This window comes from Pangasianodon hypophthalmus, chromosome 20 (assembly GCF_027358585.1).
Source record: "Pangasianodon hypophthalmus isolate fPanHyp1 chromosome 20, fPanHyp1.pri, whole genome shotgun sequence".
Classification (NCBI taxonomy): domain Eukaryota; kingdom Metazoa; phylum Chordata; class Actinopteri; order Siluriformes; family Pangasiidae; genus Pangasianodon; species Pangasianodon hypophthalmus.
Genome location: NC_069729.1, coordinates 13,716,375 through 13,742,466, shown reverse-complemented (window position 1 = coordinate 13,742,466; position 26,092 = coordinate 13,716,375). Strand labels below are relative to the sequence as shown.

The following is a 26,092-nucleotide window of genomic DNA, read 5'->3' as shown; positions in this document are numbered from 1 at the left end:
TGAATCCATCAGAGGGACCCTCATAACCTTGGGAAAGTGAAAGTGAATCTCAAAGCTGTAACTGAAAACAACACCTTCGCAACGAAGTACTAATTTTGTTAATTTGTGGTGTCTGAATCCGTTTTTCCTTATTGATTAAGTTTTGGGGAAAAAACAACATATCTTAGTTTTTATAAATATATACTGTTTTTTGTTCATATTTATAAGTACAAATCGTTTTTGGGCTACCCAACAAAAAATAGTCCCAGTATCACCAAGCTGCCATTCTTGAGCACCTGAGCAATTTTATACTGTCTGAAATGAAAAGTGTCAACCAAATGAGTAAAAAATGAAGAAAAACACAACAAAAAGCACACACAGAAGACCACAGATTGGAATTGTTCTATATAACTTTGCAAGGAACAGACAACAAATACACAACTGGACCAACTGTATATAGACTAATATATACTGTACATTTTAAAGGGGCCATCTTTATTACAAGCAGATTCCATTTCAAAAGCCCCCTATTGGGGTATTTACCACTTTTTATGCTACCAAAATCAATGAGTTGATGTTTCCCAATAAAGTGAGAACAATATAAGCACAGTTTATAGTCGGTGCCGGGTGAAATTTACCAGCATATCTGAGGAAAATGTTGGTAGTCCTGAATGGCCTGAAGGGTGTGCTAGCTAGCTAAATCATTACAGTCAGTGATTAGCTAAATTAGCATTGCTTGGTGTCTATATGTTGTAGTATTAGCTCCCTCTGACAAACCTCCATATTAGGTGTTAGTGCATCAGATATGCAAATATTCAACCTTATTTTTTAAGCATTAGATTTTTAGGCCTAAAATATGTTTAGATATTTGCATTCTTCAGTGTTGGATATGAGCAGGGGATAATGATGCCAAGCAAGTACACAAGAACTGAAGAACATGTATGGACCACTAACTGGTTGATTAGCAAGCAGGCTTTTGCATAGCTAAAGAATAATCTGTAATATTGTTGCAGTGCTTCTTTGTGATATAATATCTATATACACTGTCCCAAACCACATGTGAGCTGTGTTAGAATGAAAGTATAATCAGACCTTAGTGGTAATTTAAAAGTAACAACAATATACTCATTCCCTGTTTGTATTTAGTAAAGAAAAACCTTTGTGTGGAATTTAAAAGCCTTTTATTGAAGTAAAATCAGAAGCAGAAATGGACCAAGCAAAACAACACACATCAGGCTTTTTTAACACGCGAGACTCTGAGGTGTGCAGCCTGGGGAATCAATTAAGCACATCTATCTATTTGTCCCTGACATGTATTCCCCCCAACACACACATACACACACACACACACACACACACACACACACACACAGAAATAGGTCAGAGTAAATGAGAAACAGGTTGCAGCCCATTACCCATTTGTTCTGCATAAATCTCACTCTCTCGTCCAGCAGACTCTTGACTGTGCCCTCCTTCCCTTGAGGGACACCTGAAATCATGAAGGACAAAAAAAACCCTTACATCCAGATAGTTACTTCTGCAAGCATTTATTTAATTCTGGCCTTTTTTTTTGCCTCTTTTATTACTAGGCATGAGACTGTCACTATTCCTCCATTCAGTCTCTTTTACCTTCCCATTATCCTTCCATCTAACATCCTATAACTGACAACTAGCCCTCCATATAACCTTCTCTACCGGCTCTTTATCCCTGCATCCATTTCCCACACATATAATCTACTCAAATCTAATCTTAGATTCACATTTAATGCATCATATAAGTGTAAATTTTTTTTAAAATTATTTCCCCCCGTTTTTCTCCCTAATTTAGTCTTGGCCAGTTCCCCCTATGATACAACAGATGCCAAGGGTGAAGGCCATCCGAGACACGTGAAGCCAGCCAACAGCATCTTTTCAAACTGCTGCTCCTGCTGCATCATGTGGCAGCGTAACACACATGGAGGAAAGCGTTATCTGCTTCCTTGCGCATGCATGAACTCACAGATGTCCATGATTGCTATTGTTTCTCACAATCTGTGGATGATAGCAAACGCTTTTCTGTTGCGACACTCGGGAGTCAATCCCTGTGTCTCAATTACTTAAGTAAGTACTTATACTATGCATTAAAGGTATGTACTGTTTTTGTGAAGAAAAAGTACATACTTTTGAGTGTGTAGCAAAAGAGTATGGTGTTACGGGAACATACTAGCATGCAGTTGCATTTCAGCTTTCCTTCATTCATTATTGCTTACATAATTTATACTATATAATTTAATTTACCATTCCCTTGGTTTATTTTTCCACATTTAATCTACACCTCTCTAAAATGCGTTCTTGAATTCGGCAAAGCAAACCGTCACAAAACTCCTCCTCCCTCACACAAGGAGTTGTGGGCAATATTAGCTGAAAAAGTGTCCAACGTTCCACACTTCAAAAATCTACCTGAAATAGTAGACCATCCGGGTATCTTTGGGATACTTATTTCAACATACTACAATTTGGGACACACTAATTGTAATCTCGGATACTATTTAGGGTGGATAGTAGGCAAATTGAGACGCAGGGAATGTTTTAATATGTCTAGTTTAAGAGCTAGCGGAAACCCCACTCTCAGCCATACCAAGAGAACCCTCCTGTTTTACTAATTAATTACACTCATGCACATAATTAAGTTGGTGCTTACGAATGTATTATTTACTAACTAATGTAAACTTATATATGAGAGCACTAACTAACACCACTTCACCTGTGTTGTATTTTGGTACAATGGAAAATGTTTTCTCTAAAACTTGCAGGTTCGTCTTTCGTTATCTTGGCCTTTATTCCATATCCCTGAAAGACGCAGAATTTTCCATCAGTTCTTTATGGCATTTCTCTAAACACAGACTTGGAGTCTCCACATTTATGGAAAGTCGTGTCCTGTGCCGCACAGCTCTGGGCTCAGCGTAACTATGAAAGTCTCAAAATAACTCGGGCTTTGCCAACATGAGCTGGCAGTGCAAGAGCCATGTAGATCAAATACAAGACCACCAACTAACTGTCTTACAGGGCTTTGCCTTTGTTGTGCTGTAGCTGAATTTGTTCATAAAGACATTTTTAAATGTTGGACACAATTTCAACATTTCAAGAGATAATTCTCTTAAAAGATCTGTTGCCCAAAAAGCCATACATTTAGTTGAGCTCTGTGTCATGTATATCATCTTTTTTTTTCAGTGTAGAGGAGTCAAAGAGCGTTTTCCTGTTCTTCAGGACCTTGAGGTCATTTTCAGAAAGATGTAAGCAAAGGACTTGCACGTTCCAACACTTTAAGGTAAGATATAAAAAATTAATTTGAAGGCTTGTAAATGAGCTTACCCAGGGTGCTTTTGGAGTGCTATGATACAGTGGGTTCGTGTGCACATCACAAGGTGTGTTTAAGACAAGGTTCCAAAATTTTCTGAGAACTACATAGTAAATCCTGGTTTATGATTCATCAGAACTGCTTCTGTTTGAGAACTTCAGAGAGGCTACTTGCAGACACAGTAGGAGGATCTTAGCTGCACACAAAGGGACCAGCTAGTAAATAACAAATGTGTTAGAGAAAAAAAAAATATGTTGTCCATTCAAATAAGATGGCGACCCTTTAAAAAAGATAGTGATGTTGACATTTTGCTGTGGCCTCAAGACTATACAATACTGTTAACTATAAAGAACTCCCAAGTGGCGCAACAGAAGACCATATTTCCTATCGTGGGGAGATTGCGAGTTTAAATACTGACAATGCTATAGCCATTTATGGCTGGTGGCCAAGGGAGTAAAATTGACCATTATCTCTATGAAGGGAGAGAAAATATGCCATCCATCCCACCCAATCACAGCGACACTAGCCAATTGTGGGTGTCTGAGCTCAGGTATGTGGAATAGGGCAGATAATGCTTTCTGATGAGTGTTACACTGCCCTGTGATGCACCATGAGCAGCAGTTTGAAAATATGCATTTGGCTGGTTTCATGTGCCTCGGAGGAAGGATGTCTTAGCCTTCACCCACCCCAGTTGGTAGCTGTTGTATGATAGGGGAAAACTGGGTGGGAGTTGGCAGGTGACTAAACTGGAAAGAAAAATAGGGGCATTTCTCTCTGATATTCGGTCAGTAAAACCAATTAAACCAATTCACTATGACCCAATACTCTACTGTAATAAACATGTTTGTTAAGAAGAGGGTGGTAGAACCCCCACCAGTTTGAACCCTCGCCAGTCTGTTCCTTCTATTCACTCATCTATACTGGACAATCTCTGAGAAGCTATACAGGCTGTGCTTCTCCCCATCCAAGGTGGAAGCATGAATCAGGCTTTACTGATCGATTTCCTGTTCTGTCTTCCTTCTGGTCTGCAGTATCCAGGACAGCAGTGTAAAAAGAAAAGAAGATAAAGCTGTGTGATGGTTATTTCATGGTCATTTCATATTGTACAGTCCAGTAACATGGCAAAAAATTTGCTGGTAGCCCTTTTTATTCCAAGTAGATAAGAGCCAGCGCTGATGTAGAGAAAAGACAATTTCCTTTCACTTATATTCCATATAACACCAAAGCCAGGCCTCATGGCCAACCACAGCTTAGGACAAATGAAAAGAATGCTAATTCAACCCATGCAACCATTATGAAGCAAATGAAAATGGTGATAATTCAACCCATCTTTAGAGCAAATTAGAATAGTGGCAGTTCAGGCCGTACTAACATCATAGAGAAAATTACATTACTGAATAAATTTGAATAATGCTAATTCAGCCCATGCAGACATCTTTGAACAAATTGGAATAATGCCAGTTCTACCCATGCAGTATCATAAAACAAACTGGAATTGTGCTGATTTAACATTCTGTCATCATAGATAATAAATAATGGGTTAGTGCAGTAAATTCACCAGGTTCTTAATGTTCTTAGTGATCTAGTAGACTCTCCTGTTTAACTGGCAGTATCAGTGCCAGACTCTTGGAGTTCTGTGAGCTATGTCTTTTACAACAATTTTGGTTTAAAAATTTCTGTCAGTGGGTTATTATTATTATTCTCTATACATTTCTATTAACAAAGATGAAATTATGCATTAATTTGTAGTGTTATATTGGAGGTGAAATATGAAGAGGTTTGTCAGCAAACTGGAAATTGTTCTTGTGCTCTGTGTGGACATTTAAAGTGCATGTCATGTCATGTCATTTATTTATTTATATATATATATATATATATATATATATATATATATATATATATATATATATATATACATGTGTGTGTGTGTGTGTGTGTGTGTAGTGTCATAAATTTGTCTACCACACTATACTAGAGTTGAAATTAAATAATGAATATGAGCTCAAAGTGCAGACTTTCAACTTTAATTTGAGGTTATTTACATCCAAATTTACATCCAATTTTGTAGTCCCCCCTATATCAGGGACCAAAAGTAATTGGACTGAACATAATCATTGAACTAACATACTCATAAATTGTCATTTTTAATGCTTGGTTGCAAATCCAAGTATTAAATCATGAATTCATGAAAGGTTTTCCATGCCTAGTTTTTTTTCTCCATGCGTATCTGTTTCCAGCTCTTTTAAAATTGTCTCTTCACACTGATAACTTTGTGCTTTTTGTTTGTAGCCATGACTAAATATCATTCTGTAAATTAATTTGCAGGTTTAGTCTAAGAAAAATGTAGCTAAATGTGTTAACATGGTCTGCTGCCACTGTCAAGTGAAAGGAAAAATTGTAATGCCACCTGTCATACATTCTAAAAGAGAAGCCGTGGGCCAAGTAACATCTGTCCGTGAGCCGCATTTGGCCCTAGAGCCGGACTTTGGACATCCCTGCGTTAGACTCAAGGTCATGGTCAGATATGCTGCACTCTAGTGACATTATGGCATTAACTGTTGCCATTTGTTATGAAGTATATGGTGGTGAATTTATTTCTTTAAATAATATTCATTACACTATTCATTTCTACCATCACTGCCAGCAAAGCACCCACACTGTAGATAAAAGTTTTACTTCCGTGTACTACTCAGTATGAGTAGTACTTCAAAGGAGTACTTTCATAGTATTTATTGTCTTGAGCAATGTTCCTGTTCAATCTTTCAGATGATCCACTGAGTTTTTGATTTTCAAAGTATTTAGTTTTGCATATTCCTAGCTGACACAGTTTGGGTAATGTAAAGGAAAATCTCTCCCATTTGTTCTCTCGTAGTACTGTTAAAAAGTCTTCAAATCAGAAGACTGTTAAGTGTGATTGTTCACACAAGTGATTCTTGACCTCATGTCTCAGACTAATAATTATATGTTAAGATGTTTAGTCTATGAGCATATAAAAGGGTCACGGGTTATTGAGGCAAGAATATGGAGTCTCCTTTTGTTGTTTAACAAAGAAATGCTCAAGTCTGTGTAAGAATATTTTTGGTTCTTCACTGCCATAATCATAAATTTTCCAAGAGACTTCAGTACTGAATAATACAAAGGGAAGGTTGTCTGTTAGAGTTGTTTGTCTATAACATTTATGGAAATGCTAGAAATGTTATATATTTTGTGGTCCAAATGATGTGGTTTTTAGACTCGCAGTAAAATAAGGTGGTGGCAGTAGTATTCCGTGGCTGGAATCAATTGTAAAACGGAAGTTTTTCTTGAAGAAGTGTTTTACTTTGAGTAATTGATACAGGTGTTTTAAAATCCAGAGTCTTAAATGAACAATCCAGCTACAGAATTTTGGCAAATTCAAGCAAGGTGCCTAGTGCTAAAAGTGACAGGATAAGACTATAGCTGTTTTTGCAGCAGTGTCAGCACAAGGTTTTGTATGCCCTCTATATGTCCACTGAATTTCACACAATTTGTATAAACCACATTGTAGTTTATTATGTAAGGTTTATATGGAAAAATCTCTTAATAACCCACATAATGGCCCCTGGTTAGTTGATTGACCAGTATTCTGCTCATGGCAATGGTATATTAGTATTGGTACATTTTCTACTGTAGTAGGAAGATTTCTTTTTCTTTTTGAGTGCATACTGTTGTTGGATCTACAGAAGCAAGCTTTATGCAAGAGGAATTTTGGCTGGTGGTAGTAGAGTACTAGGCGTATTTACATTAAATACTGTGGAGATCTTTATTAATCAGCTGATTTTAACACATAGGACAAATGGTTAATGTCATAGTCACATGGCAGAATATGAACAAATACAATAACTGGCCAGCATCTTTGGAGCTTTCTCTTTTTTACTAGAGCTGTGTCTAAAACAGAAGGCAGCTGCCTTGATGCCTTTCTGCCTATGCCTGTTTGGCAAAGACTTAGAAGACAGAAATTCAGTATCTTTGAAGGTATTTGTAAGCAAACAGTTTGGGCCCAGGATCACTGCAGCATGAAGTGACATTCCCAAACCAAGTCAGCCAGATCACTTTACAGTTAGTGATTAAAATATAAAAAATATAAGTGGATAACAAAGCTTAAAATACTGATACATTCTGCCAGTAGTTGCCATTGAGAAAGCTTAAACATAGTCCAAAATCTGATACTTTAACATCATATGTAACCATCTTGAGTTTTTAACAAATATATCTAATATTTCTCATTATGAGATTATTAAAAACATTTAAGGTTTCACAGTAAAAAGTTTTAGGTGACTTGTTTTTTTCTAGTCTGAAACACAAATTCAGAGATTCAGTGAGCTGTAGGCAAGAGAGCTAACAAGAATTTTTGAATGATTTTTGTTTTGTCTGGACTGTACTGTCTTGCTTGGAGCGCACAAAAAAGACAGGGTGTTGTACTTGGGAGAAAAAAGTGCACCATTATTTCCAGAACACATTCACAACATATTTTGTTTTCCCAAGGCAACTGTGCTTTTGTTCAGGAATTTTAAAGATGGTCCCTGATGTGGCTAATGCAAATAACAGGAGTTGTGTTTGTCCATGCTGCATACTACTTGGGGCACTGGGGTAAACTTGGGAATAGTCATGTGACCATATCTTTTTGTACATGCCTGAGCTTTTCCAGACCACTTCTCTGAGTTTTATGGCTTGTAGATTGTGGTGGGGGGTTGGAAAATAAATGGGCCGGAACATCAGTGCTTCCTCAATACAGAGGCCACTTATTAACCCTAAGGTGGTAGTATTAGGGGTGTGCAGAGCTTCACACCAGGAACAAGAGCATTGTGTTCCTCTGAGAATTGCTGTTCCTTTCAGCAATGCACTTACCTCGGTAGGGGGTGCACACAAGATGTGTGCATAGGGGGAATGTGGAATGGACTTGTTTTGAGAAAGAAAGGCAAAATTGTTTTGAGTATATTTAAAAGAACACATAATATATAAGTCACATTACATACTGTATTTTAAGTCATTTTTTGCCATGTAGCATGAGCTGCAACTTAAATAGTAAAGCAGTGTGGATGGTATAAATTTTGGGTTAGCCCATTTGTAATAAATTTGTTAGTGTATTATGGTAGACCTGCTATTCCAACAGAAAATTTGAGAAGGCAACTAGAAGACAACTTGGTACTGCACCCAGGTATACTGATGACCCCCAAAGTACATCCTGAACATTTAAAAAAATGGGTTTTATTTATTGATTTCTTGGTTTGTTTCTAATATAAGAGTGGGCATCAGTGTAGCTCTGAGTCAGCAGTGTAAGCAGATCTCTGATTAGAAATATTCTGTCATATGTCTGAGATATATATATATATATATATATATATATATATATATATATATATATATATATAGATATATATATATATAACGTCCATATATACTGTATATAAATATATAGTATATTGTATTCCTATTTGGGCAAACAAGTTTTTTTTCTTTCATGTCAGTAGTAAAAGCTTAAAATCAAATTTGAAATTTTTTATACTGTATTGATACTCAGATGTACAAATATCTACACATAAGTTAGTTGACTAACAGGAAATATGTTTCATTATTCTTATAGACAGTTTATTGTGATGTGCAGTATAACATGGACATGGAATTGACTACAAAGACTCATACAGGTGCAGCAGGTGGCTGCTTATAATACTACTGCACATTGCAGTTAAATATCAGTTTATCCAACATGTCTTATCATTTATGCTGTTACAGTGGAGCTGTCTCATTCACTGACAATTCACTCTGCCTGCCAGGATATTCTTGTTAGCATTGCTGGCACCCGTTGTGTAGATCATCATAGTTTCAGTGAAGCTGAAACACTGTGATTTAACACACAAAGTCATCAAATAAAAGCAAAACTTACAAAGCTTGCAAAATTTTCAGCATTAATTTTATGTTAAATTACAATTGCAAGCAACAATGCATAAAAAGAGGAATTATTCCGTTGCACGAGTCTAGCTGACCTGGTGATGAGAGACTGAGTATAACTGCAAATGATATAGTCTTTAATTCTAATATCCATTATATCTATTTTTTCATACACATGATCCCCAGTGCCCCACTAAACTATACTCCAGATCAGTGGGAAACTCTGAAGTTGTTCAAATGATGATCCAAGTCTAAACACAAGTGAAGTATTTTTTTCTGTAATTTGTGCATCCGCAAAAGATACTTGTAAGTGGTTTCTTTTCCCCCTTCTCCTCTTCTGATGATTCTACAAGGCCTGGACTACTTACAGTTAGAGTTAGGACAATAGACATATTGTTTAAGAAAAAGGACAAGAGACCTTTAAAAAGCAATTAGTTAATTTTGTGGAAATAATCCAGATTGTGATACTTTACGTCCTAATTGTGACAAAATAATTCTCAGAAGACAAGGAAGAATGAAATCTCAAGAATATAGAGCAGTATAACCTGAAACAGTATAGAGGTTTAAGAACCTTTATTATCAACTATTTTAGTAAAAGGTTCTTTACAAATTTTAAATTGAACTCTGAGTATTTGAATGTATAAACCTCTTTTTTGGTAAACATTTGATATAAAATTCTATACCCACACAGACTATAACTACACAGTGTTAACTGAGTTTAAAGCAATATTATATTTCTGAGACATGTGACACTTCAGCTTGCCTTAGGAATCTCTGTATTCTGCAGTATACAAAATAACCCTGGCAGTGTTGCTGATTAGTACAGCTGTTTAGCTCTGTTTGAAAAGGCTATCATTTGATCGTGTTTGGATTCCCACACAGTGAAGTTACTTCAGGGGTTTGGTGGACCCAGTTCTGTTCCTCAACTGGGATGAATAATGATAATTTAACACGAGTACACTAAATATTTCTCTGGAATATGGAGAACAGCTTAACATTAATCTTCCCCTTGTGAGGCTTTCCTATATACTTTTTCTCTCTCAGACAGTTTATCATATTGCTAATTTTACAAACCTCTGCTAGGCTTAATGGCTATTTCATCCTGCCTTCTTTATGCTGAAAGAGATTGCTGAAGGGTATGGTTTATTTCAAAATAGGTATAAAATTCCATGACATGATGGCAATGAAAAATTGGAAGTGAAGTTGCAGAAGCAATATGGAAACCATTCCATTATTTACTTGGAGCATAGTGCTGTTATGGCTGCCAAATTGGCCAGTAGAATGGAATAATGTTAACCCACATTTTCCAGAACTCTTTGTGTGCTCAACCTCAGTTTGCTTTTACAGTTTATATGATTACTTGAACTGGCTTTTCTCTGTCCCATGGAAAGCATTTGTGCAATAATGAGTGATGCCAAGACAGCCTGGAGGCATACGTTTAAAAAAAAAAAAAAAAAAAAAAAAAGAGCGAGATTTATTAAAATAACTATGGAAAACATATAGCATAATATTTTAATATCATGTATAACTGTACAGCCTACTTGATTCTCACATAGGTAGCAATCACATAAATAGTTCAGTTCTATCAAGATAGAGTGACTACATCCTTGTAGACGCATGTACATATGGAATGAATGCTTAACTTAATTAACTTGGCAGACTTCTTAAACAGTAGAAGTGAAAGCAGTTCACATAATTTTTGTAATGCTGCAAGTGTTCGGTTTTATGGAAACCGTAAATTACTATGCAGCTTTCAACAGAATTGTTTTATATATATATTACATTTAACAATTACATTTAAGCCACAGAGTTCAAGAGGGAATTTCAGTACTCACATAACATAGTAATCAACAATTCACATACCCTGCTTTTGCAAGGTGGCAAACTGGACATGAAACACCTTTCAGTCCATAGTTGTTTTTGTTTGAGGCACTTTTAGAGATTTGTGGGTTTTTTAAGGGGCTTTCAGTGGTACCGTCCAATTGGCAAGGACTGCAGACAGATGAACACGTTGGGGTCCTTTGCAAGGATCACCGGGTTTCCATCCATCCTGATCTCATTAATGTTGGGCCGGATGTAGTAGCTGTTGTTGCGTTTGCAGAAGGTGTCAGTAGTAACAACAGTTATGTTGTTGTTCTACATGAAAGACAACAGAATAGGCATTATATGCTTAAATAACAGCATGGTATACTTGAAACAGTAAGTAGTTGGCCACATTCTGGTGTTATTTTTGTATTAACTAGAGCTGAACATTGCATTATGAAAGTGATGCAATTTACTTATGACAGCATGACAAATACGTTTACCTGAATATGAAAAATGCGCACACTCTCTGGAATTATTGGGACTGCCTCCAACTCATTGTGGGCAAGATATAAATTTCTGAGATTGGTTAATTTCTGTAGGGAACATTCAACACAAACAATTGTTCAGACTTTCGGTTCAAGAACATGACTTAAAAAAAAAAATAGTCTGTGCTCATGTTAAACATCAGAATGTCCCTGGCTCCTTTTTGCCAGTCTCATTAAGAGCAGTAATGTATTTACAGCAGATGAACACAGACTTGACTGTTCAGCAGGTTGTTGTTGTTATGCCCCAAGTTTCAAACAGATGTCACATGTCTGCTTTTTCAAGAGGCTGCACTGGAACAGCGTTAGGCATTACACTAGGTACACACATTAGGCATTCATGGCTCACACAATTACACAGTTCACGGTACCTTGAAAGCGTTGACTTTTACTCCTTTGGTCTTGAGGCGGTTGTGATTGGCATTAAATGACATGAGCTTGGGTGGTAACATTGGCAGCTTCACAAGCCGGTTCTCAGCGAGGGAGAGCTCCTCCAACAACGTCAGCTTCATGAAGGCTCCGTCCTCAATCTCCGAAATTAAGTTTCCAGTCAGATCTATTCTTTTCAGTGTAACTGAAAAATAGGCGAATATATTGAACTTACAATTAGCAAGGGTTACATAACTGCAATAACATGGTACTGATAGCTGTGCTGTATGTTGTAGTGACACTTATGATGCCTTTGAATAACCTACATCTTGTTTATTGTTTGCAGGACAGGAAGTTTAATCCTACGGAAAAACACGTACTACTTTTCCCTAACATATATCTTCCATTGCTCAGCAGTTTGATCTTTTATCACATCAGAAATCCCAGTGGTGTAAGACATCTGGTTAGTAGGCATGGTGAATTTCCCACTGTAAGGCATTTTCTTAAATTTTTTTTTTTCTCTGATTTATATCACCATAGTCACAGTTCCTGTACTGAATAGGGATTATTGAAGGAAATACACTTGAATACACAGAGAAACAGAAAAAAAACACACCAATATCTCCGAAGTCTTTCGCAGTAATCTTTTTTATCTTGTTGTAACGAGCATATAGATAGGCTGTCTCTTTAGGAAGAGCCGGCACTGATGTCATATCAGGGTCGACTTCCTCGCAGTACACCGATCCCGTCAGACACACACACAGCAGACATGTTGGAAGGTCTGGAACATGATGAAACAAGGACTTGTTACTCATTTACACATCTGCTGTTGACAAATAGGATCACATGCTCACTCCAATCTTAAAGACATGCTATCTTTCAACAAGGCCACTTTGCTGGACCAAAATGCAGTAATAATGATGCATAATGCAGTTCTTTCATACGGAAGGCGATTAGTGATGCGACTACTTTACCAGAAGCGTTCGCTTCAGGTTTGAGTTCTACAAAGCCATCCGGTGTGTCAGCAGGCAGGAAAGCGTCGGTATCTCTCTGTTAGGCAAAAAAAAAAAAAAAAAAAAAAAAAATGGAATTGATCACAAGCAGTACTTATTGTATTGTAACAAAATGTACCGCATTGTTGGTCTTTTGATTGCCTACTGATTTAATAACATCACTTCTTTTATGGAACAACCCTTTCATAAATCGTTTTCCAGCTTGCCTTGGCGCTCAACCTGGATTTTATAGCCTGTCAGGACTTAAAAGACTCTAAGAGACAGGTGTGTGTGTTACTGCTTTGAGCCCTAACCCCTGGGTTCACATGGAGCCGCTAGGTGGGTGGGAGTGCTTTAGCCTGAGGATACTTGATGGTGTGGTGCTGAGTAATCACATTTAATCCACCTAGCAAACAGCCAACTGCTGGATCCCATTGTTGGAACTGAATTTAGATTAGAGCCTGTTCTCAATCAATAGTGTTTATTTTAACACAATACAAAGTCTGGTTTCAAAAATCCTGACTCAAGGAAGTAATTTGACTGTGCAGCAGAAAGTAAACAGTTTCACAGATGTGGCATGCAGCATTGTAAACCATTATATCCAGTTTAAACACAAACTTTGCAAACTTTGAGTAAACATTTGCATATTTTGAAAGACTGCATTTGTTCTGACTGAACACTACGTAGCTGACAATGCAAGCACATGCAAAAAAATGTACATGCAAACATTTTTTTGTATGTAAATGTACATACAAAAATTACTGTTAATGAGCCCGAACTAAACACATCTTCAGACCCATCATTTAAAACTTATAAGTTAATACTTAAAAGATTACAGTAAATAATGAATAGGTTAGCTAATTAATTAATATTTAATTATTAATATTTCTAATATTTAACATTAATATCTAGTAATAACATATTGTTAATTGTTTTCAACATAGATCTTTGTAGATTTTGTGTTTTGTTATAAAAGTCATCAACCGTAAACATGCAAACAGCACTAAAATCTAGTATTACCTTTTCCATCCATGTGTCCAAATCAGGCTCTTCAAATGGTATTGTAATCTCTTTTGAGCTTAAGTGTTGCTCTGTTCCTGAGATTAATATCACCCATGACGCAAATACAAAGGTAGAAATAAACGTTCCTGCTCTGGTCCCCATCGTGTGTGTGTAGGCTCAGGGATGTACTTGTTGCTCTGATACAGGCGTTACACAGCAGCGCAGGCAGAGGTTGCTATTTTCTCAGTGCCTGAGAGTAAAACGTGATCTGTCAAATCAGTATTTAAAGCTACATGTGGAGCTGCCAAGGGATTCTTAAGCAAGCGTTTATGGAGCAGACTTTAACCCTTTGCATTCTGTCTGTTCCAACTGAATAACTTCGTCTCGGGGGGGTGGTGGCGGGGTCGGGGGGTGGGGGGTTTTGGGGGGGGGGGGGGGGGGGGTATGGTTTAGCCATGTTTGTGGGCTGTTCTCTATTTAATCGCCCCGAGAGTTGAAAGCAATAAAACGTCTAGTCACTTCTGTAGTGCTGTATAGTGTTTTAGTTTTTTTAATGGTTAGTCTAAGACAACATATAGTGCTCTGTTTCTTCATCATGACTGAATTTATTGAATTTGGAGAAGTGTTTTAGTGATTTGCACTGTAGTGTGAGAATGAGAAGCAACCGAAGGATTTTATAAACTCTCCGACTCGTTATTCATCATTTCTGTCTCACACAACGTAAATATTATTGCTTTAATGGCATATTTTGTGTACTTAGAAAGTGGTACATTAATAAGTAGTCATCCTTTGCACTTTTGTAACGAAAAGCGAGTCAAGTGAAGAAAAATCTGAGGGAATAGTCTCTTTTAAAAAAAAAAAAAGGACATTTAAACAAAACATGGTTAATAGAGAACACATGACTGTAATCCCCCTCTGTGTACCTCGGGACGAGAGGAGAAGGGCCCCTAGAAATAAACATTCAAGGGATGGAAACAAGGGGACTGAAACTGAGCTCTGGTACAGGTGTGTTAGCAATTATAAGGACTTGTAAAAATTTACTATACCGGGAAGTGTGCCAAGTCCTGGAAAATGTCTTTACAGTGCTAATTTTCTGTAGTGTGTTTCTCAGTCATTGTGGTTAGTTAGTTTAGTTTAAAAAAAAACAAAAAAACAAAAAAAAACGAACAGCTGTGAAAGATACTTAAGGAGCTGTATATCTGCACCATGGCTGTAAAGAGTACTTATTTGAGTCACAATTGACTTCCTGTCAACGCAGACCAGTCTGGTCATTCTTCTCTGATCGCTCTCATCAGTAAGGTGTTTCAGCCTGCAGATCCTCCGCACACAGGATGTTTTTTGTTTTTCGCTCAATTTTGTGTAAACTCTAGAGACTGTTGTGTGTGAAATTTCCAGGAGATCAGGAGTTTCTGAAATACTCAAACCAGCTCATCTGGTACCAAAAACCATGCCTCTATTAAACTCACAGAGATCACACTCTGTGAGCTAACGTGAACATTAACTGAAGCTCTTGACCTGTATCTGCATGATTTTTTGGGGTTACGCTACTGCCACATGATTGGCTGATTAGATAACTGCATGAATGTGCAGTAGTACAGGTGTTCCTAATAAAGTGGACAGTGAGTGTATGTTTCAGGTTTGTTATAATAAATCACAAAGCATATAGTGATTGCAGTGTGTAGCGATTAGGGTGCACACAAAAAACAAATTCGATACAATATGGTGGTGTGTCAATACAATATGTTTTCTATACAGCAAAAATAAGCATTGTGGTTTAGGTTTTATTTTCAAATGATTAAAACATTATAAAAGTGCAGTAATTGAAACCTAGTAATGACACAGTGTTGGTGTGATCCATTCAGACTGTTGGCATCTTATAACAAACCAAAAACATATGTGTTAAAATGTAACAGATTTAAACATAGCTAATTAAACATTTGCTCTCTGGCCAAGCTTTAACTCCAAGGTGAGACTCCCAGGGGGCGTGTTTGAAGCACGGGGGATTTTATTATTATTTTATTGCTCTTGTTGGGTAGCTGTGCTGTCAAAGCTCACGCAGCTCTCTGTAGCCCTAGTCGTGTTTTTGAATCCTGCATCTCCACTACTGAGCAGAGTCTCATATCTGCAGCTATGAACTTCCCAGTTGTGTCGTGGAATTCTTTCAGCTAAAATAAAAACTTCTCAGAGTCTTTATTATTAAAAGCAACAATGCCGAGTTAGTCTGCAGAGTAACTGATGAATCTGATCTCAACACAGCCTTTTATATGTTTTCAAATGCACATCTCTCTAGGCAGAGTTTTCTCTTTACACAAGCAGCTAGTATCTGTTGCCTGGCCACCACCCTTATTTCTCAGTTTTAGTGGTGGTGGAAGACCTGATCTCCACAGCCTTGGTACATCCTTTCACTCCATGTTTTTCAGACACTGAGAACCCTTTAGACATTGATACCCACCTGTACTTTGCACAGTTTGTTACTGAACATATGGGATTATCTTGATGATTATACTGATTACATGATTAAATATTCCACAGCTGCTGCACTGATTTTTGTGCATGTGTATTACGTCTTGCGTTTGTCTAGTTCTGCCGACCAGCACAGAAGGGTGATGCAAGTAGCAGATGCATGGATGTGTCTGTGGTATTAGTGCTGGTGTATTTTACACATATTTATCAGATTCTGTACACTGTACCATTTTGCTCCACCACTCACTCGCAGGCTGCTTGTGACTAATCGGGAAACCGAACTGCTCCCATACACAAGACATTAAATATTTGGGGGATTTTCTAATTTCTGTTTTGCTGCTGAGCAAAACAATTGTTTTTCTCAAGCTAGTATGGTAGTATGATCGTAAAAACTGCTTAGGGGAAGCTTGTTTTTTTTTTTTTTTTTTTCAGAGGAAGATGTGTTGGCTTGATTAAATATTCTACACCTCACATAGTGTAAGTTGTTTTTATGATGAATAGAATAAAATAGGTTATTATATGTAGTGAATCGAGAGCCTCGTATCAAACAATACGACACGAAACAACTTATAGTAATTGTCCTAGTAGCAATATAATCACAGTGGGATATGTTGTGCCTATTGTGCAATCCTAGTTTTAGTCAAGTTGTAGTACAGTTATGTTGCTGTAGTTTGCTTTTTTGTTGTTTACCTAGCTGATCTAAATCCAACTGTTAGGCCTGAAAAATATCTGACTTTTCATCATTAGAGCCAATCCAAGCATTCAGACATAGAGTCTGATTTTTTATTTTTTTTTTAATTTTTTTTTTTTTTTAAGATTAGATTTCCTGCTCAGCTTGTTTCTGGGCTGGCAGTCTTTTTAAGAGACTCTGGAGATACCCTTTTATGACATCCTTACTGCATAGGCATGAATATTACTTTAGTTACAAGGGATGGATTATGACTAAATTGGTAGTATAGTCTGGCACCACAGCTTTTTTTATTTAGCTTGTTATCATTTTATTACTGATGCAATATTATTCAGAAACATTGTCAAATAAATTTTCTTATAGTTCACTTATAATTTTTGTTCCATGGTTTTTGCTAGCACACATTTATTGTATTACCTAAAAATCAAATACTAATTAAGTTTTATTATTTGAAGCTGTGCTCTCAAATATAAGGCACAGTTTCTAAGCATTTTGTAAGCATCAGGTTTTGGCTGGTAAGGGTAAAATGATGTTAACAGCAGGAATGTATACAGAGAAAAAGGAAAAGAATGTATACAGAGAAAAATATTAATTTTATGTCATAGTGGTATTTTTTTATTTTATTTTATTTTAAATAATTACCGTTATAAACCACTGAAGGATAAGAGCAAGAAAAATTCTTTTACATTTTTTCTAATAGTTTTTTTTTTCTACATAATTTCTATGAATTTGCTCCACATATCATGTGTTGCGATATTTGCGTTTAATATTCATTATGAACCCTACCTTCTTCTTACACACTAGCAAAATTTGGAGCACCAGAGGTAGTAGCATACAGAGCACGAAGTTTACAAGAGGGAACCTAACTGTCTCAATGCATGCTTATTAATAGTCCAAAAAGTTAAGCTAATCAGAAGGAAGCATTATGGCACATGTGTCAGACACAACGCCCACAGCCTCGTTTCATTTGGCCCATGTAAACCTGGAAAAAATAACACCAAAATGGCCCGTAGTACACTAGTGCTCAACATTGCCATCTGAAGGTAGTTACCGTAAACTGCCGTATATACGTGGCTGTATATAAGGTCTCTGCTGTGGCTGGCTTGATAGCGGTCTGAAATGCAGGGTAAAATCAGCGCCTATGTGCTGCACTTGATGTGAGTCACATTCACGTCTGAAAAAGTTACACTATTGTGTAACCAGAAACTAATTTCGATGGGATGAGGAAATATGGAAAATAAAATGACAATTGTTTTCCTGATCTGTACAGTTAAATTGGTAAGTGACGTGCTTGTGCATTTCAGGTGGATATCAGACAGCAGTAGAAGTGGTGATGACACCAATTTGTTATTTAAATTACAATCTTCCATCAAACAATCTTTCCATATTAATAACATTGCCATGAAATACATTTATGCAAATAACATTATTAAAATAACATTAACAATTACACCTTATACTATAAATCCTGATCTGCTTCTCTTACAGTGCAATGTATTGATATTGCAGTGGTTCCATTTTTTTGTCCTCACAAATAATGTATTAAAATTTAAATATTTTATTTGTGTTAATATCATCTCGTGTCAATATCGTCTCGTGAAGCCTGTATCGGGATATGTCTCAGAGTGTGGCTTTAGTGTATCATTTCATGCATAGCTGTTATAGTCTTAATACAGGGATGAGACTAGGATAAATGACGTATGTAAACATTTAAGGTAGATATTGTGTATTGTATTGGTGACATAGTATATTGTATTATAAATACTCTTTACCAAGTATTTACAAGGGATATGCAACCAAATATTAAGTGTTTAATTTACTTTAAGACTATCTGTTCCCATACTTTTGCTCACCTAAAAATTGGGTGGTCTGCCACCGAAAATGCCATGTTCTAAGTTGTTTAACACATCTGGATGTAAATATCAGGAAAGTAAAGATGAAATTCTGATCTATCATCTCTCATTCATCTTTTGATCTCAAACCCAAAAATCTTCAGTGTATAGAAAAAACAAAAGAATTGGCCCTGCGTTCCAATACTTTCGGAAGGGACTGTGTTTTTATGGCTGGTTAGCCTTCAAACAGATAAAGAGTGGAATAATGCATCATAATGCATATAAAATGTGTCATCTAAAGCTTTAACAAATGCTGATTTTAATTTATATCTCACAATATTTTGCCCCCATCAAAAAAATCATGGGACATTTTATGCAATTTTCATAATTCATATTTATTAATTCACATTTTCCACCAATATAATGCAGCCAGCATAGAGAAATTACATTATTATACACTGACTTTGTTTACATGCAAAGATTTTCACTGACATGAATGAACTGCAAAATCTAAAAGAGCTGTTGATACAATATATTTATGCTAAATTCAGCAAACTGTTAACCACCTTTATGCACCTAGGATGTAAAAGATAGCTAGCATTAGTACTTAATGCATGTTTGAGTCTTGGCTTATAACTTATCAAGCCTTTTGTTGAAGAATCCTCCAAATAAAAAATGAAGAAAGAAAGATGAATGAAAGAATTTTTGTCCTGAAGTGTTAGTGAGTGCCCCCATACCTCCCACCCACTTGTCAATTACTTTTAAATCCTTTAAAATCTGTAGCATGAACTACATGCTTGCATACAGGGCCAGTTTTACTGTATCCTCCATTTTGTTTGGCATGTGTCATAATGAAAAATATCCTTAAGACATAGATAAAGGCTTATGTTTATGCTTATGTTTCTATGACAAATATCAACAGTGAAGTTAATGCATGTATATACATTTATTAATTAAAATGTACATTTAGTTATTCCAGCAAGTAGTTTTCATTTACAAATTAAGAAAAGCAGGAGGAGCTCGGACTGTTTGAGAACTTTAAGAAAAGCCTCCTGGGTGAATCACCTCATGAAGCTGGTTGAGAAGATAAACACTATGCTTGGTCACTGCATAATTCACTACATGTGTTATTGTATACTGTTAATGTCTTCATTGTTGTTATAAAATAGTAGAAAATAGTACAAACCTATCAACAGGTGTGTCCAAGCAAGTGACGCAGGCAAGCAATGCTCTGGAGTGAATCTTCTTGGCTGGTTAATCAGCGTCTGTTTCCCCATTTCTTTATGATTTAATTATGCTTTTCATAGGGTTGTTTCATCAAATGTCTAAAACATCTTTTGCATTTTTACTCTTTTAACCAAAAGCCAAAAGAGTCTTGGCTATTTTTAGGCGAAATTATTTGGTGGCTGAAATTTTGCACCCCGTCAATGGTGTCATGTTTTTTAGTGGTTCATACTAGCTAGCAGTCTGTTGTTCACCATAATAAATCATCTTCATCCTTGGGAAACAAGTATAGGCATAGTAGTCCACAGGTCCTCTCAGCTTATTGTGATCAAGGCGAATGTAGGTTAGCATATTGGGACTGTCGTGATCCAGCAGTGGGCACATTAGAGTGACATTAAGTTCTGTAATTAGAAAAGAGGTTATTGAATACAGCAGTCCTGTATACCGATGACATTATATTAAACCTACACGTAGGGGAAATTTTTTTGTGTGTGTTATTTAATATACGTGTAATAATCATAAACATATAATAAGTAAAAGATATTTCAAAATTAATATGGATGGGGAAAAAATATTCAGACCACATATTAACCAAATTAGTACAAAATTGTTGCAAAGCTGTTTTTGGCAATTACAGCTTCGAGAAGTTTATGCTAAGAATTATTGAGCTTTTTGCAGCATTGTGGTTCAATTCTGGCCCATCCCTCTTGGCAAAACATCTTCAATTCCCCTAGGTTAAGAGAATCCCTCTGATGGGCTCACAATTTCAAATATCCTCCATAAATTTTCAATGTGGTTCATGTTAGAAGATTGGCTAGGCCATGCAAGGCCTTCTTGAGTTATTTTGGCTGTATATTTGGGGTTGTTGTCTTTTTGAAACATCCGTCTTCTTGTTAAATAATTGTTAAATTAGGACAAGATATTCAAGAAAGAAAAAAATAAATACTGGTTTCCCACAAAATAGTCCCACTTGTTGGAACACAAAAGGTTACTGGTTGAGTTTCCTTTTTTTTTCTAATTGTTCTGGTGTTTAGTTGGACTATAGTTTTCTGTCCAGCTCCTAAAGACCATTGTGTGAGCTAGCTTGGCTGTATCTAACTAGACACCACATAAAACAATTGAAGAGTAATATAAACAGTATTAAATCCATATAAAGTTATGTTTGCTTACACATTTTGCCATACCTGTGTAGTCATTGTGGTTGAGATACAGATGCTCCAAGTTCTTGGGAACAAAAAAGGCTTGGGAGAGTTGGTTATATCCCAGGTTGAGTTCCATGAGTTGTGACAGGTTAAAGGCTTTGTAAGGAATTGTTTTAATTTTGTTATGGGACACCCGAAGAGACATGATATTTGGGGTCTTCCTAAAGTATCCCTCAGGTATAGATGTGATGGAGTTGTTCTCCAGTGATAGCTGCAGCAGCGATGCTGGGAGATTAAGGGGCATAGTCTTGAGTTTGTTGTTGCACATGTTGACTTGCATGAGGCTTTTAAAGCCAGACAGGACCTTTCCTTTAATACCATCATCTGTAAGTCGGTTGCTACACAGGTCAAGCACTGTAATATTTATTAGGCCTTGTATAGTGTTGGATGGTATCTTTGAGATTTTGTTGAATCCCAGGTGGAGTATCTCAAGAGTTTTGGGCAAAGAGGGTGGAAATTCCTCTAGTCTGTTGTACTCAAGGTGAAGCTGTGTGAGGTGTTGAAGTTTACTGAAGGCCTCCTTCCCTACTTTTCTCAGGTTATTGTGGCTGAGGTTGATTTCTCTCAAAGATGTAGCATTGGTGAAAGGTTTGGCCGTAATGGCTTCGATGTTGTTGAACTGAATGTATAAGTGGCGGATGTTGCTTGGGACATCAGGGATTACTTTAAGTTCACGATGGTCACAGTACATCGCAAAGGGATAAGAGGAGGGACAGTAACATTCCTTGGCACATTCATTTGAGCGAAATAAGTAAGAATCTGTTTCTTGAGGCACAACAAATGAAGGAATCTCTGGCAATGTTTCATCTTCTGTCTCATAGTCTGCATAACTGGTTTCATAATCTTGACACAATGCTTTGAGCAAAATCAATGAAAATATTGACCATGTACTGGGAATACCCATTATTGGATTTGTTTTTCTTTATCTGTTTGGAAGAAGCATATGAACAAAAGATTAATGAGACATTACTGTAATCCTATTCACTGCCTTAACTGAAAAGAATTTATATACTATTTCTGTTCCAAGCCTGGGAGCCATTGTCACAGCTGTTTGTATTCTGTAGCTCTTGTAGCTGAACTCGATGACTCGAGTTAGTGCATTCATTAATGCTTGGAAGTTGCAGTTTAGTTATAAAATATAAAGTTTGGATGGAGGTCTACTTAACTACTTAATGTCTAATTAAGTATTTTATATTCCTGACTAATCCATTTTCTAATGTAATGAGCTATCAGTGTTGCAGTGTGGTTAATTCCATAGTAAAAACTTCAAAATTGAGACCATTGTTAGTTTATCTCTGTCTCTGTTTTTCTCTTTACTATATAAGCAATTATAAATTGAAATTTGACGAAGGGCATGTGACACTTTTTACCCTGAATGTTATAGAAATAGCTATAAAACAGATTGTGGAAAAAGAGGGCTTGAGCTTCTGTCTCTTATATCCCTAATGTCTAACAATGCGCAGTGGATAAAAAAACCAGTCTGTAGACTGCCAACAACCTGTCATCAGCCATCTTATCAATTAATGCCTTTTATTTAACTTTTGGAATTATTTGGTCCAGCTCATAGTTGTTAAGGTTTAGTAATCTTTAGATAATCTAGGCCAAGAACTTGTCCCTGATAAAACATCCTGTTCCAAAAAGAGAAATTTAATTTTAAAAACTGTAGACAATGTAGAAAATTACTCTGCATAACTAATTTCATTAGCCCACTGTCCAAATAACCATCATAGAACTGTTCCCAAGCTAAATAGATGTTGCTTGATTTTCTTTCATTTCTAATTGTCTTATTTCTCAAGCACTGTCAGTTTTTTTTTTTTTTTTTTTTTTTAACTCTCATGTTCGATTGAACATAGGAAGTCATATCATACCTGTGTTGTTCCTGAGAGGTATCGTGCTGAAGATGAAAGCTTGACAGAGATGAAGTAAAGAATCCGCTCAGCATGAAGTATGTTACTTAAGGGAAATGGGAAATTTCATCTGAGATTTGGCTTGAAAGCAGGCCTCACTTTTTCACTGCCCAGCAGTCCTGTATTCTGTATGAAAATATTAAGCTCTGCCTCTTTGCTGTGGAAATTATTCTGGAAGCTTTGGGTTCCATCTGCTCAGTGACCTCAGTCAAGTCTTATCTGCTTTTTTATCATTTCTTGAGTTGAGGTGAGGCCAAAGTTTCTAGCCTAAACAAAGCAAGTGCTATTTAGTAAGGTTGGGGACACAGTTAGATTTCGATGATAGTACAGTATTCAGTACTTTACCCTTTTAATCTCTTTCTATATTTAATGTCGAGTTAGATTAGAGAATTATCTGAGTACCTGTGTCTGTTTCTCATAACCTGTTAAAAAAGGGGTTGTGGAGTGGTGACTAGTGATGGAAATAGTTATGTAACCATCTAATCGATAGTAAAATGTTAGTCAAAATCTGCAATTTGAAGGAGGCCAAGAATGTTGAGTGCCACATTTTGTAGATGTTAATATACAACAAAATTCCATTAACACCTTTTCTGTGACTGAATCTCAAATAACATTCTACTGGACACGTAATACACCATGTGCATTCTACAACACCATTATGCTGTACCCCATGTAATGAGCATATGTAATAAAAAGGAAGCCATGAGGTTCACCCTACCATGAAGATGTGCCAAACTTATAACAAAATGTTGATACCAAATTGATATCTTTTTTTTTTTTTTTTTTTTTTTTTTTTTGGGCAACTCAAATTTGGCATATGCTTTTATCCAACAAAAAAGTAATCATTTGAGGGTTAATAATTTTTTTTCTCCAAAGGATCAGCTGGTGGTCATGGGATTGGAACACCATAAAAACCTGTTCACTAGCTCAGACCCTTTACCCCTTTTAGACAGTAGTTTAGACAGTAGGACTACAAAAGTTGTCCCAATACTCTGCAGAAATCCCAATCAGGTCAGTGCTTATGGACTTCCACAGCTAGCTAGAAATTTGACATCTGAGTAACTGGTAAAGGAATGTCCAAAAAATTGTTTAGCTTTTTGACTATTGAAAAAATGACATTGCGTCTCTTATATTAACTACATTCACTGTTAAATCCAAGAGAACTAATATCAGCATTTGGAAAAATTATCATCTTAAGGGGGTTGGCTGGGTCTTACTCTGTTGAATACCTTAAAATGCCTCTGTGGAATAATATCACTTTGTTTTATATTTTTCATGTAGTCAATTTAATGTCTGCCTGGAATTTTGGGAAAATTAATAAGTGAAACATTTAAAAATGTGGCTACTACTAAATGTTAATTATAGTGGCTGGAAAATGGGTGAGATTCATGCTACCAAAAGGAAACAAACAAGGAAGTGGGGTCATTGCACCAAACCCTTGAGATTATGCATATACGTTATATGGCCAAAAGTATGTGGACATCTGACCATCATACCCGTATGTGCCCATTCCAAAAACATGGGTATTAACATAGAGTTGGTCCCATCTTTGCTGCTGTAAGGGCCTCCATTCTTTTTTTTTTCTTTTTTTTTTTGTCATTCAACTTTTTTATTTTAAGCTTGTGTTACCCACAAAACATAGAATACATAACAACTACAAAAAATGAATATTTAAAGATATTTAAAGCAGCACCAATCTCGCAACCATAATGCATCCAGCAACAGCCAACCCAGCCTGCGCTTTAGATATCTACTTCCGTAGAACAGTTATATCTCCGAGAAGACGAAATCTTGAAGAACAAGGTAGAGGCTGCTCCATCCACTCTTCAATGGTGTGAATAACTCTGGTGTTAAATAGTATCGATTAATTATTTGGTAGTGTATGACTTTGCTTCTAATATCCCTCATCGGCCCCCCTACACGAGAAAATATGGCCTCCCACATACCCTCTTCAAATTCCACATCCAAGTCTTTCTCCCATATTATTCTTAAATTATCACTTTTCCCATACAAGTTGTTTGCAGCCATTCTATAAAAAGAAGATGATGTTTGTACTAAATTTGAGAGTTTCAAAAACCCTAACAAAACACTTTCTTCTCCTCCTGGCTTATATCCAACAGATTTAACAGCCTCCATTCTTCTGGGAAGTCTTTCCGCTAGATTTTGGAGCATGGCTGTGGGGATTTGCCCATTCAGCCACGAGAGCATTAGTGAGGTTGGGCACAGATGTCAAGAGAGAACGCCTGGTGCGCAGTCATCCTGAAGGTGTTGAGTGGGGTTGACGTCAGGGCTCGGGCAACTTGAGTTCTTCCACATTGACCTTGGCAAACCATGTCTTTATGGACCTTGCTTAGGGCCACAGTGGCATTGTCATGATGAAAAAGGTTTGGGCCAATTTGTTCCAGTGAAGGGAAATATTAATGCTATAGTGTACATTCTTACTGTTATTCAAGTGATTGTGTTAATGGCTACAAATTTTTTTAAGTAACAGTCCTTGGGTAAGGTTTGGGCCACCTGTGTTCACTACTAACAGGGAAAAAAAATTACATTACTAAGTTGCTCATGAGGTTTTTCAGTATTCACCCCCTTCATGGCTCTCCTTGATTGCTTATTCGTCTCATAATAATATATAAAATAAAACAAACTTCATGAAACACATATTTTAAGCTTATTTAATAAACAAATTTATCCAGAACCCATACCTGTGCTGATTCTGTACATCACCAACAGTGATCCTTTGAGAAATTTCCACTTTTGTAACCATCCTTCCCACTGTGTGTGGGCAACATACACTAGCGCCCTCTTCCAGGCATGTCCATTACAGCTCCCTATTAGTTATGCA

General features: G+C 36.6%; 3 protein-coding genes across 6 annotated transcripts in view; 1 reads left to right on the top strand and 2 right to left on the bottom strand.

Moving 5' to 3' along the window:
- cenpp (centromere protein P) overlaps positions 1 to 26,092 on the top strand; it is an 84,956-nt gene that overhangs the window by 8,415 nt on the left and 50,449 nt on the right. For all 4 annotated transcript variants that reach the window (XM_034314439.2, XM_026932586.3, XM_026932585.3 and 1 more), the window contains exon 6: positions 3,190 to 3,286. In XM_034314439.2, coding sequence (XP_034170330.2) covers positions 3,190 to 3,286 — 97 coding nt within the window. The remainder of the gene's footprint in view (positions 1 to 3,189; positions 3,287 to 26,092) is intronic.
- ogna (osteoglycin, paralog a) lies at positions 10,711 to 14,272 on the bottom strand. The gene is made up of 6 exons (XM_034314437.2): positions 13,953 to 14,272; positions 12,915 to 12,990; positions 12,557 to 12,721; positions 11,943 to 12,145; positions 11,530 to 11,622; positions 10,711 to 11,359 (listed from the first exon to the last, which is right to left on the bottom strand). The coding sequence occupies exons 1-6, from the start codon at positions 14,094 to 14,096 to the stop codon at positions 11,189 to 11,191; spliced, it is 852 nt and encodes a 283-aa protein (XP_034170328.1). The 5' UTR covers positions 14,097 to 14,272; the 3' UTR covers positions 10,711 to 11,188.
- On the bottom strand, positions 14,402 to 25,358 carry omd (osteomodulin). Its single transcript, XM_026932584.3, has 3 exons — positions 23,212 to 25,358; positions 21,326 to 22,269; positions 14,402 to 20,542 (listed from the first exon to the last, which is right to left on the bottom strand). Exons 2-3 carry the CDS (start codon positions 22,245 to 22,247, stop codon positions 20,373 to 20,375), a joined length of 1,092 nt encoding a protein of 363 aa, XP_026788385.1. The 5' UTR covers positions 22,248 to 22,269; positions 23,212 to 25,358; the 3' UTR covers positions 14,402 to 20,372.